Below are 17416 nucleotides of genomic sequence, written 5' to 3' on the forward strand. Positions count from 1 at the left end.
AAAATGCATTAAAAAGCTATTAAATTTATTATGCAATAGTGCAAGGATAAAGTGTCTGCTCCTAAGAATTATTTATTTCATGAATTATTGATGTTTCTCGATTGATTATTTGCTCAGCACATGGTCAGATATAATTTAGATCACGGCCATCACTATGCATTTAAATGTGTTTGAGCAAGGAAGCAGGAATTACAAAGTGTCCATTACTGATTAACTACACTGCTCATCAATCAATCAACCAATCTTTTCAGCTCTAAAAGAGACACTGGTCTTTTATTAAAGTTACAATCTCCCAAGATGTCTATTTGGTTCTCATTGGCCGCACCTGTGGTGGAAAAGGGGAACTGCAGCCCTGTTTTTGGACTCAACCTCCAAGAGATCCAAACAGTGTGATGTAACTCAATCGACAGTTCCTCTCTGGAGGAACAGCCACTGTTGGCTGATGGGACATGCATCACTAACGACTGCGCTGTTTGTGATTTTTGTATCCCCCCCCCCCCCCCCCCCCCCCCCCGGGGAATATCACCACAAACCTCGTTTAGTTTGTCGTACTGTAGATGTTAGGGTTTTGATTAGTAAACAACAGGATCAATCACCACTGAGTTACCTCATTTGGGATAAGAAATGAAAAGATTCAGAGAGGATTCAGATATAGTTGAGATCTTCGGTCCCTTGGGTGGGACTGCATTGAAAAACAGGCACAATTCCCTCGTGGAAATCACTGCATGGGCTCAAGAACACAAAAAACATTGTCTGTAAACCGGGTTCATCACTGAATTCACAAAGGCAGTGTAACCCAGTAGTAAAACTGCGTGGGTTATAGTATGTTTCCTTTGTTGTTGTCTATTTGCCAAACACAGTGTCAATCATAGCCACTTCGTTCAGATGTAGTTCTCATTGGCTATATCAGGCAATGCAAGTTTCTGATTGGAGGAGGTTAAGTCCCACCCCTCCAGGTAGCAGTCCGAGCGCAGAGAAGTGAAGACGGCATGAACAGACGAGCGCGGCTCGAGACTGCGAAATTCTTCAGCTAAACACAAGATAGTAAAAACTGTGTGAACACTTAAGTCGACCTTTTGAGAGAGTTTCTGTGAAGTGACGGGAGTTGTCCAAGCACCAGGAGTTAACCTCGTTTGGCAGCGTCTTGGCTAGGTTTTTAAGTTACCTGGAAAATCCTGTAGATTTTGGATTTGGATTCTCCTTGACGAACGAGATGGCGAGCCACCTTTAACCCTGAAGGACCACGATCACCTGTTGTTCCACGGAGGAGACCGTCCGTTCCTCCATTCCTTCATTCCTTCATTCCTTCATTCCAAATCACAGCCAAGTTGCCTAAACCTAAACTGTGGTATTGTTTTAGATGTGGTGAGAATGCTCACATTGCCTCCCACTGCAATAATGACCCAAACCCAGCACCTAGTTGAGGCAAAGAGAAGAGCGCTTAAATAAAAGCAGCGTACGTGGGAAATTCACCACAACACCCCTGATCTGCCGGATTTAAACTAACTCAAGCTTCCGTTGAGGGACAAACAGAAGCTAGGGATGAACCACGTCCTAACCTAACAAAGACTAAGAGGGCTATGATCTTAAACAATGGAGTCCACAGCAATAGCAAATTGCCGAGCTGACTTTTAGGGAGGAAGTGTACAAGCAGAGTGACTGTTGATGGAGTAGATTGCAGTTGTCTGCTGGATACAGGCTCACAAGTCACCACTATAGCCATGGCCTTCTACCAAAATCACTTATCTGAATGCCCCATTAAGCCCATTTCTGACCTTCTTGAAGTTGAAGGAGCAAATGACCGGACCGTCGCATATCTTGGATATGTGGAGACCAAAGTTAAATACCCCAAAGACTTCCTTGAACCTGGAATATCCACCCGAGCACTGATTGTGCCTGACTTTTGTTCAAATAGTGACATCCCACTGCTAATTGGCACAAATACTCTTGACCTCTTATATGACCAGCAGTGTGAAAAACCTTTGCCTCATTGTAAGTCCCTTCCCTATGGCTATCGTCAGGTTTTAAAAACACTTGAAATCAGGAAACGGCAAGCTGATAGTGGTAAGATTGTCTTCGTGAAATTCAAGGGTCGAGCTCAGGAGGTCCTTCCAGCTAACCAGAAGGTGCTGCTGGAGGGTTTTGTCATAGTTTCCCCAATAGGAATGCCAGCGCATTGAAAAGTTCAGATCCTATCTCCTGTCGTCTATTAAGGATGTTGTGCCACATCTTCTCCTTACACATAGACATAGCCTTTGGACTACCTGTCACCAACAAACGGTACCTCTCACATTCGCAGTATGTGAAAAGGTTGATAAGCCATCTTGAGGAAAGCTACCAAGTCGCTCTCAAGAATGCTAGTAAAGTGGCGGAAAAGAACAAGAGAAGGTTCGACAAAGTTATCCGTGAGTCCACGTTGGATGTTGGGGACCGGGTCTTAGTCCGCCATCTCCGTCTCAGAAACAAACACAAACTGGCTGACCGATGGGAACCAACAATTTACCTGGTCACCAAGCAAAGGGGAGGCACGTCTGTATATACTCTGAAACCAGAGAAAGGTGATGGATCCATAGAGATCTCTTGCTCCCTTGTGGCTTCCTTTCACAAGCGGAGGAAGAGGAACCTCGGCGTACCTGTAAACCTCAGAGACCAAAGACTCGACAGGGTGCAGTCCAACTGGAAGGTTACAATTCCGCTGAAGAAGATGATGAAATCTGTTTTCAGTTTGAACCATCACATGAAATGACAGGGACACGCATTATCAAAATCAATAATATCAAAAGCGCAGAGAAGTGAAGACGGCATGAACAGACGAGCGCGGCTCGAGACGGCGAAATTCTTCGGCTGAACGCAGGATAGCAAAACCTGCGTGAACAATAAGTCGACCTTTTGAGAGAGTTTCTGTGAAGTGACGGGAGTTGCCCAAGCACCTGTGTGCCAGGAGTTAGGCGTTATGTTTTCGAGCTGCTAAGCAGTTATTGTTACTTTGAATGCACCAAGTGTTGCATATGTTGATCCTAAAATGTGAGTGTAAATAGTTTAATGTTTTATTGTTTGTTAAAGTTATTACAAATTGCAGTTGAACGTAACCCTACAGCTCCAGTTGATTATTGTGTCTGTTATCTCCTTACAACCTCTCCCATACGAATCTAGAGACTGGTCCATAGCATTATTGAGTCTTCTGTTAACCCCGTGTGGGTTGCAGCAGGTTAAGACTCTACAATGCTAAAAATAAACGTTCTATAAATATGATCCAGAAACTGTCTCGACTTCTTTGGAAACAAAGGTTTTAAAACATCGGACATGTTTGATTTTTTTTATATATATATTTATTTAAAATTAATACATTCTCAATGCAAGTTTACTGTTTCAGATGTCAGTGTGGAAAATAAACTGTAAAATATCCTTCCTCCATTACAGAGCTTCGTGTCAAGTTTCAAAAGGGTTTAATAATCACATTTGTGGAAGTTGTACAGAATATCTATAAATAATATCGGCACCAAAAAAACGAGTATCGGTCCCTGCAGCGTTGACGCTTCCACACACAAAAGAAAGGGAAAAAAAATATATTTTTGCAAAACTTAACAACTGATCCCACCAAAGTAAACCAACAAATGTTTTGAACTGTAAATTTGAACAGTACGAGAGTCGTCGACTTTGTTTACTGCAGCTGAGAGTTTCTCTCTTGTAGAAAGAGCAGCACATGGGGAGGAATTATATTCTGGACGGAGGACCGAAATTAGAACGGGATCTTAAGGTCAAGGCAGAAAGGACAGATGGTAAGTAGGATAAGACGTCCCGGTTTCAATTTATGCACTAATCCTTAGTGGAAGATAGAAAAATTATGGATTTTTTTTTTTTTTATGCTGTTGTCTCGCAGTGCAGCAGCGAACTAAAGGGAAAGGGAGTTTTTGTCTGCCGCTGGAAGCAGTTATAGGTAATTGTGGAAGATGAGTCAGATCCAGGAACAAAGATGGAACAAATAACTTTAAAAACGTCTGTATTGCAATTAGACGTAGAGTCATTTTGAGTAAATTGAAACTATTAGCTGCATTCTTGAGTTTCTCTTTTTTATAGTAGGAGTAAGTGAGATTTGAATGCATGTTAATGGACCAGAACCTTTATTAAAGTTATCAGTTACATCTGTGATTTTCCTGCTACAGCAGTTAGAAATGTCTGTAGTGAGAAAGGTCGACCTCGTCTATAAAACGGAAACGAAGGAAGGGTTTGTATGTCGGAGAGAGATGGGAAGGAACTTTCTGTGGTCTGTGGAGCCTTTTGTGTCCTTGCAAACTACATTTAAGTACAATTTTTAAGTATTTGCTGTACTTCTACTTTCTACGGAAATGTCGTACTTTTTACTGCCCTACATTTTTTTGGCTATACCGGCTACTCTTCAGGTTAAGATTTTATGGGACAGGAAAAACAAATGGTTGACTCATGAAGATTAAATCAGTCCTTAATCAGCAGCAGGGAAAAAACAGAAGCAGGATCTACTCAACTCGTAAGCCTTTCATCTAAAAAAAAAAAAAAAGAAATAAATCCCCAGATTGAGTCAGTAACAGCTCAAAGGCCAAAATGAACAACAATTACTCTCGTTGAAGCTGTTCTAAAAGTTCTCTGCTACAACTCTACCAAATTTGATGCAACAGAAATGAAGCACAACAAATGTCACGGCAAAGCGTGTAATACACACGCCCGTCCACTGAAGGGAAATGTAGCGGTAAACAGCAAACCTTCGTTAGGGGTTTAGGAAAAAAAAACACAAACTTTTTATAAAAATGGACGTAGCGTCCGGGTCTGACAATGCAGGAATCCCTTAAAGTGCAATACCAGTAATGGCCACTTGGGACCGGCTTCATAGACTCTCATTAAACTTATCGCCTGAAATATAATGTCGGTAAATGTTAAAGTCCTTTTGATGTCATTTGCTAAAGTCGCTCCTTTTTACTACTTTTCTAGCGGTCCATCTCAAAATAATGTCATCATTAATTAGATATTCGGCCTCAAAAAGCGGTATTTGTGGGGGGGGCGTGGCCTGTTGGATTGACAGGCCTGTGGGGCATGCAGGTTTCCGCTGTAGGAACCCCCCCCCCCCCCCCCCAACTCGACCAAATATGGTCACTTCTGGGTTTCAAATGAGAAGATGGTGACGGGCGAAATGCCGAGCTTTCAGTAAGTAGTGCAGACCCAGAGAGAGACGACGAGCGCCGTAAGTCATCATTTCGCGTCATCGAACGGCGGTTATTGAACGGTGTGGAACGGCTGTAAGCCCGTCACGCCGTATTTATGAGGGTGCTCCGTCGTAGCCGGCCGTTTGCGATTGGCTATCGACGATGTGTCACCTTCCTGAGTTTCTGCTGTGGAGAACGGCTGACTCTTATTTTTTGTTGTTGTTGTTGTTGTTTTTTGCGCTGGATAAATAGCCGTCAGACGAGATCATATCATCAAGGACTGTTTGTCTCTCTCTGTGTGTGTGTGTGTGTGTGTGTGTGTGTGTGTGTGTGTGTGTGCGCGCGCGCAGACAACTTAGCCATGAGTGTGAAACCTGACTTGTCTCCCTCCATCAGGTCACGTAGTATTCGTCCCCGTCGGAGACCGTTCTTTGTTCTTGTGTTGCCGCAACACTATAAATTCACTGTTTCCCCTTCCGTTGTCTTGGGACGGACACAAAATAGGAATGTACTCATGGAACTGCAGTTACGTCCAGTAACTACTATTCATTTATTTAATTCCTGCGCACCCGTTTCTTTTCAGCTCGGCGTGAGAGAGTCCCTCGTGCATTTTTCTGTCACCGAAAGTCCCGCTGAATTTGTCTGTTTCTCTATTTGATGACCGCTAAACTCTGACTGTAAAAAAAAGAAGAAGCGCAGTTAAAGGCTAAAATTAAGCTGTCAATGGACAAACCTGTATTTACTGAAAGTAGTAAAAGGATGCTAATGTCAGCATTATCCAGCCATCCATGATCTGGAGTTTACTCGAGCTGACTTTGGACACCCTGGTCGCACGAGGTCACCAGTAAAAGTACTAATGTCAGTACTTTTCAGGGTTTGTCCTCTGACTAGGAGTCTGGTCCTTTTGTTTGTTGTTTGTTCCTCCAGCATCCGAAAGCTGATTATAAGAAACAAAATCTGTATTAAAAAGTGGACATAGCTTCCGGGTCTGAAAAGGGAAGCCAATGCGGAAAGCGACTAAAACTGCAATACCACCGAGGGCCACTTGGGGCTGCCTCCAAATAGACACCCATTCAACTTCTCTCAGGAAATGCGATGTTTTCCACTCGGCGTGTCTGTTTGATTGACAGGCCTGAGGTGCAGTCAGGTTTCCTGTATAGGTGGGCGGGGCTTAGCGTCCCCTCGCTCGTCCCAGTAAGGTCACTTATGGCTCCAAAAAACCAAGATGGCGATGAGACGGTTCATAATTCAGATTTCAGAACAGAAAACAAACTTTTGATTAGGTGGGCAGGTCACAGTGTCCTCGGCGATCGAGTCAGATCTACCCTTCGATCCGCCCCTGGCACGTCCAAATACGGTCACTTCCGGCTCCAAAATAGCAAGATGGCGACGACCGAAAATGCCAAACGGCGGTTCGTAAACCGAACGGGTGACGTCCCGGTTCGTTTGCCGCTTGACGAAAACCGACATACCCCTTTGGAACGAGACGGTCCACATCATATGCGAGTTGCGTTTCGGCCCATTTCTGACCTCAAACTCGGTCCGTGATCTCCAAGATGCGGTTAAAGAGGAAGTCACAGCTGAAACTTTTAAGGTGCGAACTTCGTGGCCGTTAATCTGCCTGTTACCTCAAGAGACTCCTCTCTCGTTCCTTCAGTGAAACTTGTCGGTCAAGGCCTAATCCACTGGAGAGGGATTAGACTCGAACCAACCAGCATGACTCCTCACCTTCCTCCCTCCCACTCAACAACTGGTCCTGCTTTCGTTCAGCTTCATCGCTTCACCTGCTCCGTCTCGGCTGCCACAACTTTTACGTTTTACTCGGACATACTTTGTTTGGTATTTTCCCCCGCCAATCTGGACCCGTCCCGGACGTATCGGTACCTCCTCGGTGTCTCTGCCTTCGTAATGTCTCCCACATAGCTGCTCTACTTAAAAAAAAAAGAAAAAAGGGAAATCCCTTCTTTCCCACCTCCCCCCCCCCCCCCGTCCTTCCTGCCCGACCCTGGATCTCTTTCTCAGGGAGGCCTCGGTGGCAGACTCCCGTCGAGCGATCCGAAGGTTGCTCCGCCATGCCTCTTGGGATGGCTCTTTTACCGTCGTCGCCACGTGTGGACGGCTGCTGTCGGTGAGCTCGCTCGGCACCTTTGATTTTTGGTACCGTGTCCCGGACTAGTCATGTTTGTTTCCTGTGTTTTATACCTTAACTCGGCCGTACGTTCGTTCTGGGTAATTAGATCGGTGTTATAAACTTCCGGGTTTCCCTCTGGATCGCTTCGCTGGTCAAATCTGACTCTAATCAATACTCAATCACTGTCCTGTGAGTGAGCAGTGACCCAGACTGTGATCCAGACGGTTGGCCCTCGGGCATTGGGTCAACAAAGCTGTCTCGGATTGGACGACATGATGGCACACTGTATCCTATCAAACCATAACAAGCCCGCAGATTGACGTTATGGCCGTCAGTTTTCGGAGGAATCATTATTTTGTAATTAGATTTGTCTTGGTGGAAGTACTGCAATACCTATGAGCCTCAGGTTTCTGTTACCATGGAGAAGAAGCCAGAACAGGTGTGTGTCGGAACAGTAGTGACTTTCAAAACGCTTCGTTGCTCATGAAACGTGGTACTAAAGAAGCCCAGATCTATCCATAAACTGTATCTAAAAATGTTCGTAGTCTGAAGAGTATGAAAAGTAAAACCGGGCACCTCAAAGTGAAATACCGATGAGGGCCACTAAGGGCTGGCTCCAAGAAACCTCTGGCTTTTCCACAAGTCATTATAATTCCAGCATTCATTAGATATTAGGCTTCAAACACAGCAATGTTTTGAGGCGTGTTTGTTTGATTGACAAGGCCCGGAGTGCAGTCAGGTTTTCCGGTACAGGTGGGCGGGGCATAGTGTTTGCAAGTTCACAGTCACGTCCGCCCCTCGCTCCTCCCAAGCTCGTCCAAATATGGTCACTTCTGGCCCAATTCCAAAAAAGAAGGCGACACTTAAAATACCAGTTTGGTTTTTATTAAAACTAACATTACAGTACCCATAAGCCTCGGGTGCTATTTGAAACTCTACACACCATTAATGTGGAAAAGAGTTGTTGTTTTTTTTCCCTTAATGTTAGCAATTAGCCACAAGCTATTTTAATCCATCGTTCCTCTTACAGCGATAAACATTTAAGTAGAGGCATTTTGCACTTAAGTTTACATTCTGCTAAGAAAGTAGAAGCCAGCCAGCCTAACTAGCAATTACTAACAGAGTAAAAGCCTGTTAGCCTAGCCTGCTAGCATTCGCACTGATTTAAAAGTGGATGCTGCTTTTATTGCATGTTACTTCAACCCATGACTAACTTTTCTTTGGGGTTATATTCAATTATGTTGACGAGGACAAGATTTAGGGGAACGAGTCCCCGACTTTAGTGTTCTGTCCCTGAAAAGTATTTTTCTTCTCAGTTTTGTGTATTCGGATTTTAACAACAAACACACACCTGTCAATACAGTGTCAGGTGTAATGTAAATCTAGAGACGAAGCAGGTATGTTAAACACATTATAAATACTTGGACAACATAAAAATAAAGTAATTGCTGTTGGCCAAAAGGTGTGTATAAACTATATATGTATAGCCTAGCCTCGCTTATAAATCTGATATGTTGCAGCATTTTGAAGCCGGTTGCTGCGTCGTCAAAGAAACGAAAGTAAATGCTAAAAAAGACGATTTCTGACCCCAATTAGCTGTTTTTCTCCTTTAATTGGATTGTTGCTAATAACAAAATGATAAAATATCATCAGTCTTATCCCTTTTAATGTTCGTACTGGCAGCTTGAGACAACTAATTTATTCTGACTGAACTTCAGCTGCAAAAAAAAAAAAAAAAAAAAAAAAAGCTCATTTGGTGTTTTTGCCTAACAGGAAGTGCTTTTACTTTCTGCCGTGTGTGAGAAACTGTGCGTTACGGACGTGTGCGCATTTTCCGGTGGCAGGTGTTTCCTCGGTCAGTTAAAACCAGGCAGCAGCAGCGGTTTTTAGCATCATACATGTGTTTTGATGTTGGTTTTTTTTTTTTTTTTTTTGCGGGCTGCTTGAACTCCTACTGATCGTCTACTCGTGTGAATATAAAAGTGAACAACTCGCACGTTTCTCGAGATGCGAAGAAAAAAAGATTAAAAAAAGATTGAACTTCTTTTAAAAAAAACCAAAAAACAATTTTTCACTTTCTTTGTTGGAACGAGTGCACTGGGCGCCTTTTAGTTTCAGTATCGACCTCTACAGTCTCTACAGCCCAGAGTGTGCGGGGCCGACGGGCCCAGGAGGGTTAAGCCCTCATGTTATGATGACATGAAGGAGATATACTGCTCAGCATCAGCTCTCTTCAGGCCTTTTTATTGACTTGATTTTCAGCCTCCGTCACCAGCGTCTGTAATTTCCATCTTATATCTTGTTACGTGCTTCTCGACGGACATTTAACGGTATTTCAAGTGGTCGTACGCGGTTACTAGATCGGGTTACTTGTGATGGGAAAAATAAATCAGTACGGTGCTGCTGCAACAATTCGATTAATTGAGAAAGAAAATATCATTTTTGATAACCGGTTGATCTGTTTTAGACATTTTTTTAAGCAACGTGAGGCTTCTCTTTGCCATGCATGATAATAAATGACATATTTTGGGTTTTTGAGGTGTTGGTTGGACCAAATAGTCAGCATAAAGGTGTCACTTTTGGCTGCGGGAAATTTTACACACCTATTAACCACTAAATTACCTAATTCATCAATAAAAACACAGGCAAATTCAACTGTAGACTGAGACTTTAGATTTTATTAATCCCACAGTGGGGAAATTTAGTCGTCAAGGCAGCATAGAAACACAGTTAGGTTAAAAAAAAAGGTGCACAATAAAATAAGATAGATACAAATAATTTCTTAGACCAATGAATAAATACACACACAAACTATATACACAAAAAAAATGTATCAAATACAGCTCGGGATGAATAGAAAGTCTCAGGTGCTATGAAATGAAATACAGTGACAATAATTAGCTTCCTAATTGCAGCCTGATGCACAGATGTGTGCTCAAACACAAACGTGCAGTCCCGAAAATAGGCGAGCGTCAGTGTAGCCGGTGGGATTGCGTGATGCTATTCTCGGCTTCGCTTCCTGATTTACCGCCACAAGACAGTTAATCCTCGGTAAGCAGCTTCTTAACTCTGGTTAACAAGCTGCAGCTCCCTGACCGCACCGCCTAGTTTTTGTTGCAGTTTTTAGCTCCCGCTCCGAATCGGTTCATTCGTAGTCGGCGAGGTGATCAGAAGTAGCGCGAGTGAAGACACTTTTTTGGTGCCGTGCCACCGTCTACAAGTCAACATTGGAGGCGAAGTGTCGCTTTTGGACGGCCGCAAAGAAAATATTTGCAGAGCGACTGTATGAACATTCCCCGATGAGAGCCGCCAAACAAAAGCACACGATAGGCACTTTTCATGCAACACGTTTCCTTTCTTTTTGAGACTGAAGATGCGTTTTTTTTTTTGTGTGTGTGTGTAAAGTACGCAGCTGCAGTCGGTGTGAGCTTAGCGTAAAGGCTGGAAACAAGAGGGAAAGTGCTGGTTTGCTGCAGCCCAGAGTTAAAGAAAAAAAAAACACACAATACAAACACCTACAAAGCTAACATGTTGAATATACTGTGTTTAAACTATATGCAAACACGTATGTGGAAAAAAAATGTATGTGTGTTTTTGGACTTTAGGAACGAGCTAAGCCAGCTTTGCGCTAAGCTAGTACCGACTTTCCACACTTGACAAACAGACGTCATCTTTCTCCTCAAAAAAAAAAATTCAGAACTAAGCACATTTGTCAAAAGTCTACCCCTCTATAACTTGTCAGGACTTGTACAGGTTTTAGACAAAGTGTGTTTTTGGACTTTATACTGAGCCAGGCTAGCAGCTGCCCCCTGTTTTTAGTCTTAATGCTGAGCTAGGCTAATCACGATCTGATCTATTATATATATACATCGACATGAATTGATGGAGGCTTTAGCAGCTTGAGAGCCAGATACTTTCCTCAGGAAGCGAGTGGAGACCAAAAACAGAGCTAAAAAAAAAAAAAAAGAACAAATATTGATATAATAATATACCAAAATATAATATGTATATTCATCCAGTGGACACTTGTCGTATTTACGGTGTACACGAGAAGAGTCCGCATGAACGGCGCCCTCTTGTGGTATTCACAAAGTTGGAACTTTCTATAAGCCCTCGAGTTCACGAGTCATGATGTTTACAGAAACGTCAGAGGTCACGGAAGTTCATTTTTCGTGGGATGTTAAGCTAACCTATCGTGATTTCAGTCACGTAGGGTTTGTCTTCATAACTTCATAGCTTTTGTCGTTCGTCTTTTCCCTCCGTGCCTTTGCATTCCCTGCATTACCTCACCGGCCTGTTAGCTTGCTAAATTGCTCGCCTCCGTGGCTTCTAGACGCCATCCACGTTGCAGTTTCTGAGCAACTGTTTTTTTACGACCTGAATGACAAGCATACGGTGGCACACAACTTCTTGTGTTGCAACCGCGAGGTCACGAGTTCCACCGCTCAAAATAAATAGCTGTTTGCTAACATGGCGGTTTAAACAGTTCCATAAGGTGATATTATTAGAGAACTTTCAGCTATATAAAGTTGACCTGGAATACTTCATCCCCTCCTTTCACACCAGCAGTCTGTTGGTTGGCCTTTATCTCCTTATTTATCCTCCTCAGGTTTGACCTGGACTTGCCCCACTTGTGACATGACTGAGGACGGGAGACTCCATAACTTTTACAGCCCTCCTCCTCCTACGATCTGGCGTCCAACCCCCCCGACACACTCTCAGCCTCTTCAGGTTACACAGGCGTTACACTTATTTTTTACAATTTCCGGGACTTGCAAAATTCCCACGCAGAACTTGGCACACTTCAGACGTTTTTCAGCCTCAGGAAGCGAGCTTGTGTTTCATAACTTGTGTGTTTAACGTTTTTCAGGTTGAGCTGCTGCAATGCTTTTGAAGTCGCTGACACGGTGTGTTGTTGCATCACTGCCATCAACTCAAAATGTACTTTTGACCAGTAACTCTGAGGGAAATGTATTTTTTATTAGCTGCTGATCGAGGTATGAAAAAAAAAAAAAAAAAACAGGTGTGAGAAGTTATTAAGTGTCACTTACAAGACAGAAACAAGAAAAACACATTGTGACTCCAGAAAACACTATCGGACTATTTGTTTGTTTTTGTGTAAACAAAGTTTCTGCTTACTTTCAAGTGTTTCACACCAAAACATCTTTGGGGCTGTTGCTCTGTCACTTAGCATGCGGCTAGCTTTGCTTAGCAGCCTTTTATAAGGAGTCTAGAATTGAATTCTTGGCAGTTTCTCGCTGACGTGAAGCCACACAGGCTGAAATCTATGACTTTTTAGTTTTAAGGTGAGTCCGTGTGCACGTGTGCCTCTTTGTTATTGTTTTGTGTCTCTTTGTTGTTTTCTGCCTCTTTGTAGTTGTTTTCTGTCTCTTTGTAGTTCTTAAACCAACCCTCCAAGCAGAAATTTTAGCAGTCACTTCAAACAGAGGCTGTGGTCCCGGGTCTCCTGACCCGTTGGGCCTGTGCTTGGTTTGAATCCATGCGCAGTGTTTGTGTGCACTGGCTGAAGTTATAAATGATGCAAACGTAGCAGAATTTTGTAAATTCATCAAAGTGTGGTCAATGCTGGTGAGACAGCTGGCAGAGTTCAGCCTGTTGCGATCAGACTTTTATAAATATTTAGAGAGTTCATAGAAACGTTCATTCTTTCTTGTACCCACAACATAATAAAGCAAAGTTCAGTAACACTGTGCAGGGTATCTGTCACATATGTTCTGTTTCCGCATTGCCGAAGCAGAGTTGAACAAGAAATGGAAGAAATATCAGCTCTTTGTGGTCGGAGGGGAGGAAGCCTCTCGTGTAATTTCCTGTCAGCGGTCGCTGGGACGGAGTTACCGAGCCGAATTACACACTTCAGTCAGTTAGCGAGCCGGCGTGGATGCAAATGCAAGCCGAGGTGGTAAAGGCGAAAAAACGAAAAAGCGCCGAAAAAAAAAAAAAAAAAGTAAATTTTTTTTGTAGAAAATGTCGGTGAGTTCACTGGTGACAGGACGGTGACAGAGTGACGGCTTTTTTTTTTTTTACATGCAAATTAATGCTTTAATTTCTGCAAACAGGGCGCTTCTTGCTCCTCGGGGGTCCCTCCAGAGCGAGCCGGCCCCATCTCGGGGTTGTACAAGCTGGAGATAGAGCTGAAGAGAGGACACAACCTGGCCGTGCGAGACAGAGGAGGTGCAGTCATGTCTTTTACACCTGTTTATCTTCTTTTTCTTTTTTTTTTCTCTGTTCTTGATTTTTCGATGTATATGTGACGGATTTATTCGTCTTTTTTCAGGCACCAGCGATCCGTATGTGAAGTTCAAGCTCGGCGGTAAAGAGGTGTTCAGGAGCAAAACCATCAACAAGAACCTGAACCCGGTGTGGGACGAGAAGACGACCTTAATCACGGACAGTCTGAGCGAGCCGTTGTATGTGAAGGTAAAGAGACACACACACACACACACACACACACACACACACACACACACACACACACACACACACACACACACACACACACACACACACACACACACACACACACACACACACACACACACACACACACACAGCGTTTCCATGTGAATTCCTAATGAGCGTCAGTGGAGATTTGCTGTTGCTCCTCTGCAGGTCTTCGACTACGACTTCGGCCTCCCCGATGACTTCATGGGTGCTGCGTTTCTTTACCTGGAGTCTCTGGAGCAGCAGAGGTCTGTCGCAAGATGTTTTGAGTCCCCGCGCTCCACAAACACAACTACACTACTGCCTCATCATAATACAAGGGCATATAACATACAGTCATTTTTATATGATCAAATTAATAATAATAATGTGGAAGTAAAAGTAATGAGCCCAGCGAGAGTTGTTCAATATCTGATCTTCCTGTGGTTGTTTTTCATCATTTTGTGTCTCTTTGTAGTTGTTTTGTATGTCAAAAATTGTTTTTTTTGTCTCTTTGTGGTTGTTTTGTTAGAGTGAAGTGCCACCATCCACCCCGACCTACTTCTGACTCCAACAAATCAAATCAAAACCAAACAAAAAAAAAACATACCAAAAAAACCCCAAAACAAAACACGGTCTCTGAATGTAATCCAGTAATTAGTCTGTATCGAGACATCACTTCTGACTGACAGTGCTTGGCAGCAGAACTTATCGTGCAGCACCTGTTCTTGGTTTCCAGGACGATACCGGTGACTCTGGTGCTGATGGACCCTCAGTGCACCGATCAGGACCTGGGGACCCTGGAGCTGGCCGTCACCCTGACGCCCGAAGACAGTCCCATCGAGGAGCAACGGGACTCGGGGGTACGTACGCTGATGATACACAACTTTATTTGACAACAATAAAACACCCGACCGGTTACGTTACAGTCAGAAGTGGCAGCTAATGAATATATTTATTTAAACGGTTGTCAATATCAACTGTTTAATCAGTTTTTTTGACACGGCGAACAGCTTAAACCTTCAATCATTAAATTTGAATTATTTTTCTTTAGAGTCACTGATCAGCTGTTCGTCTTCGTACTCCTCCGGCTCGGGGTTGATGCTCCCACGAGTAAAATTCGGGGTTTTGTAAGCTCAATAAAGCCTCAAAACCACAAAATTAAAATGAAGCAGCGTTAACTGAGCTGAGAATAATATATACATCACATGTACAGTGTTTTTATAATGTGAGGTATCTCAGCTCTTTTTCCTTTCAAAAATATTTTTTGACATATTTTACAGTGATTTATTGTAAAATTAGTCAAATCATTTTCTAAGAAAGTTGAATAATCTCGGAAAGACAAGACTATGATGTGTCTCAGTTTGCAGAAAATTATGATATAATGCTGTGTTTTATGTGATATAATTTTGTTCCTCAGGTAAGTGTTGATATTTGCAGGTAACAGTCAGACACTGCTCTGTTTTAAAAATCACTGTACTAATACATTAATCTACTCATCATTTCAGTAACAGTGGATTAAGACGTCTTACTTACAAGAGTAATATCAGCTCAGTATAATATTTGTTTGTTCATGCAAACACACGCGGTGTATTCTACTTGAATAAAAGTATAAAATATTTACAAGTAAAAGTCGAGCATTGAAAGTTTTATCCAAGAAGTTTCTAAGTATAATTAGGAAAAATGTACGATGCACGGAAATGCCCCAATAATATGTACCAAATTACCAATTGGCTCCCTTCTCACCTGTTAACATGGAGGGGGCGGGGCTTATGATTACTACTTCTACCAGCTACCAGGGGGCACCCAATTATTTTTCAATGTCACTTTTGGGGAGCTGTCCTGTCGTCCGTCTTTATATAACGTCTGTGGCATTTTCGCATGATAAATTACTTGATTATTAAAATGAATTATCTCAATTAACTTTCTATCAGTCTGCCAATTAACTAATTGGTTAATCCTCTCAAGTTGCAAACAAATTAAACTGTCAAATAAATGAAGTAAAATGTAATATTTCCCTCCAACCTGAAATTAAATCACTCCTGCTCACGTGTGTGTGTAGAAAAACACACAGTTAAATAGATTTTAGTTCAGTTTTCACTCTATGAAGATGCGTCTTTGTGTTTCCTGTCGCAGAAGGAGGTTAAGATGTATCGCTGGAGGCCTTATGTGAATAAAGTGAGTGCGGTGGTGATTAGACTTCCTGTAGATGAGTGAGCCTTTCCTGCTTCACCTCCCAGTCCGACCACGAGCTTTTTTTTTTTCTTTTTCTTTTTTTTTTAACCTAGAGAGGAAATTAGTTCACAACCATCTGATGGACGCTCATCAGGTCCATCTTTACAGGTTTTTATAAGACGTTTCCGTCAGTTTCCTGGTTGCTGTTCTGTAGGATTTAATCTCCATTTTTTTTTTTTTTTTTTTGGGGGGGGGGGGGGCTTCATCTCTCCTCATAACTCCTTATGAATAAAATAAAGATCAACATGAATTATAGAAAACTGTTGCTACATTTCTCCTCAATGCTGATCTCAATGTGGCCCTGAATGTAAAGCCTAAAAATCTAAATAAACTCAAGCTTTGTTTGCATCTTAATGACCTTCAAATGACTTATATTCTGTACAAAGAAAAGATGAAATACTGAGCTGGAGACTAATTACAAACACATTTATTTTAAGGGTAAATGGTTGAAGTCAAAGCAGAAAACGGTGAAATATTTTAAGTTTTAGTTCTACATCGCCCACATTGCAACTCAGCAGCACCTTTTCTTTCTTATTCGTCGCGTGGTAAAAACCAAAATCTTTAAATCGCCGTTCGGTTACATTTATCCCGTTTTGAGTGTCTGAAGACGGTCTCCACAGATCAGCTCTAAGATATTAAAACACAGCATGTCTCGTTCATGTTTTATTCAGAGTATAAATTAATCATGGGAAGTCTGTGAGGCTGCGGTTACCATCAGTGACTCGGAGAGGAGGAGAGGGGGAATATAATGAATAATAACAGACAGAATCAACTCAAATCGGAAAACTCTCAAAGTCTCGCTAACGAGCGCGATGAACGTTCACTCTTACAATCTCACGATTCATCACTGCTTTTAGCACCTCGTAGTCGGAAATAAATCTGTCCTACAGCGCCCCCTAGTGGCCCGAATGCTATCCTCTGGTTTCTTGCTGTTTAATTAAATCACACCTCTGTAGTTAGAATCGCCCTTTAGTCTCCTCGCCCCCCTGCAAGAGTCAATTTAAATGATGTGTTTTGATGTATATTTAGACTATGCTGCTCAGGAGGTCCTGGAAACGATCCACGAAGGTAAATCTCCACCATCATCATCATCGTTGTCGTCGTCTGTGTGTGTGTGTGTGTGTGTCCAGGTTTTGCATTAACTGTTCTGACACTTTCGTCACCTTCATGTCTCTCTTTAGTTCATTGTGTCGAAGGTTTATTTCACAGCTCGGACGTTAAATAGACGTCGCGCCATGTTTTGTGTTGACATCCGTGAATGTTGGTTCGTCGCCACGTGTCGCCGTCATTTCCACCTCCGGCTGCGTTCCTCCACCTGTGTCCGAACACGATGTTATCAGGCCGAAGTCATCCAAACGCAGTTAAAAACGAAACTCAAACCAGTGAATGTTTCCTGGTTTGTTGTTTCTTTGTGCCGTAGAGCTAAAAAAAAAAA

General features: G+C 42.6%; 1 protein-coding gene across 1 annotated transcript in view; it reads left to right on the forward strand.

Annotated features, from left to right (window-relative positions):
• mctp1b (multiple C2 domains, transmembrane 1b) overlaps positions 1-17416 on the forward strand; it is a 29538-nt gene that overhangs the window by 1204 nt on the left and 10918 nt on the right. Inside the window, exons 2-6 of the mRNA XM_069166738.1 lie at positions 13383-13497; positions 13601-13743; positions 13936-14015; positions 14486-14609; positions 17011-17049. Of these exons, the coding sequence (XP_069022839.1) occupies positions 13383-13497; positions 13601-13743; positions 13936-14015; positions 14486-14609; positions 17011-17049 (501 nt within the window). The remainder of the gene's footprint in view (positions 1-13382; positions 13498-13600; positions 13744-13935; positions 14016-14485; positions 14610-17010; positions 17050-17416) is intronic.

Source organism: Embiotoca jacksoni, unplaced genomic scaffold (genome assembly GCF_022577435.1).
Source record: "Embiotoca jacksoni isolate LCO1_2020_lvr unplaced genomic scaffold, fEmbJac1.0.p SCAF_10, whole genome shotgun sequence".
NCBI classification, from domain to species: Eukaryota; Metazoa; Chordata; class Actinopteri; family Embiotocidae; genus Embiotoca; species Embiotoca jacksoni.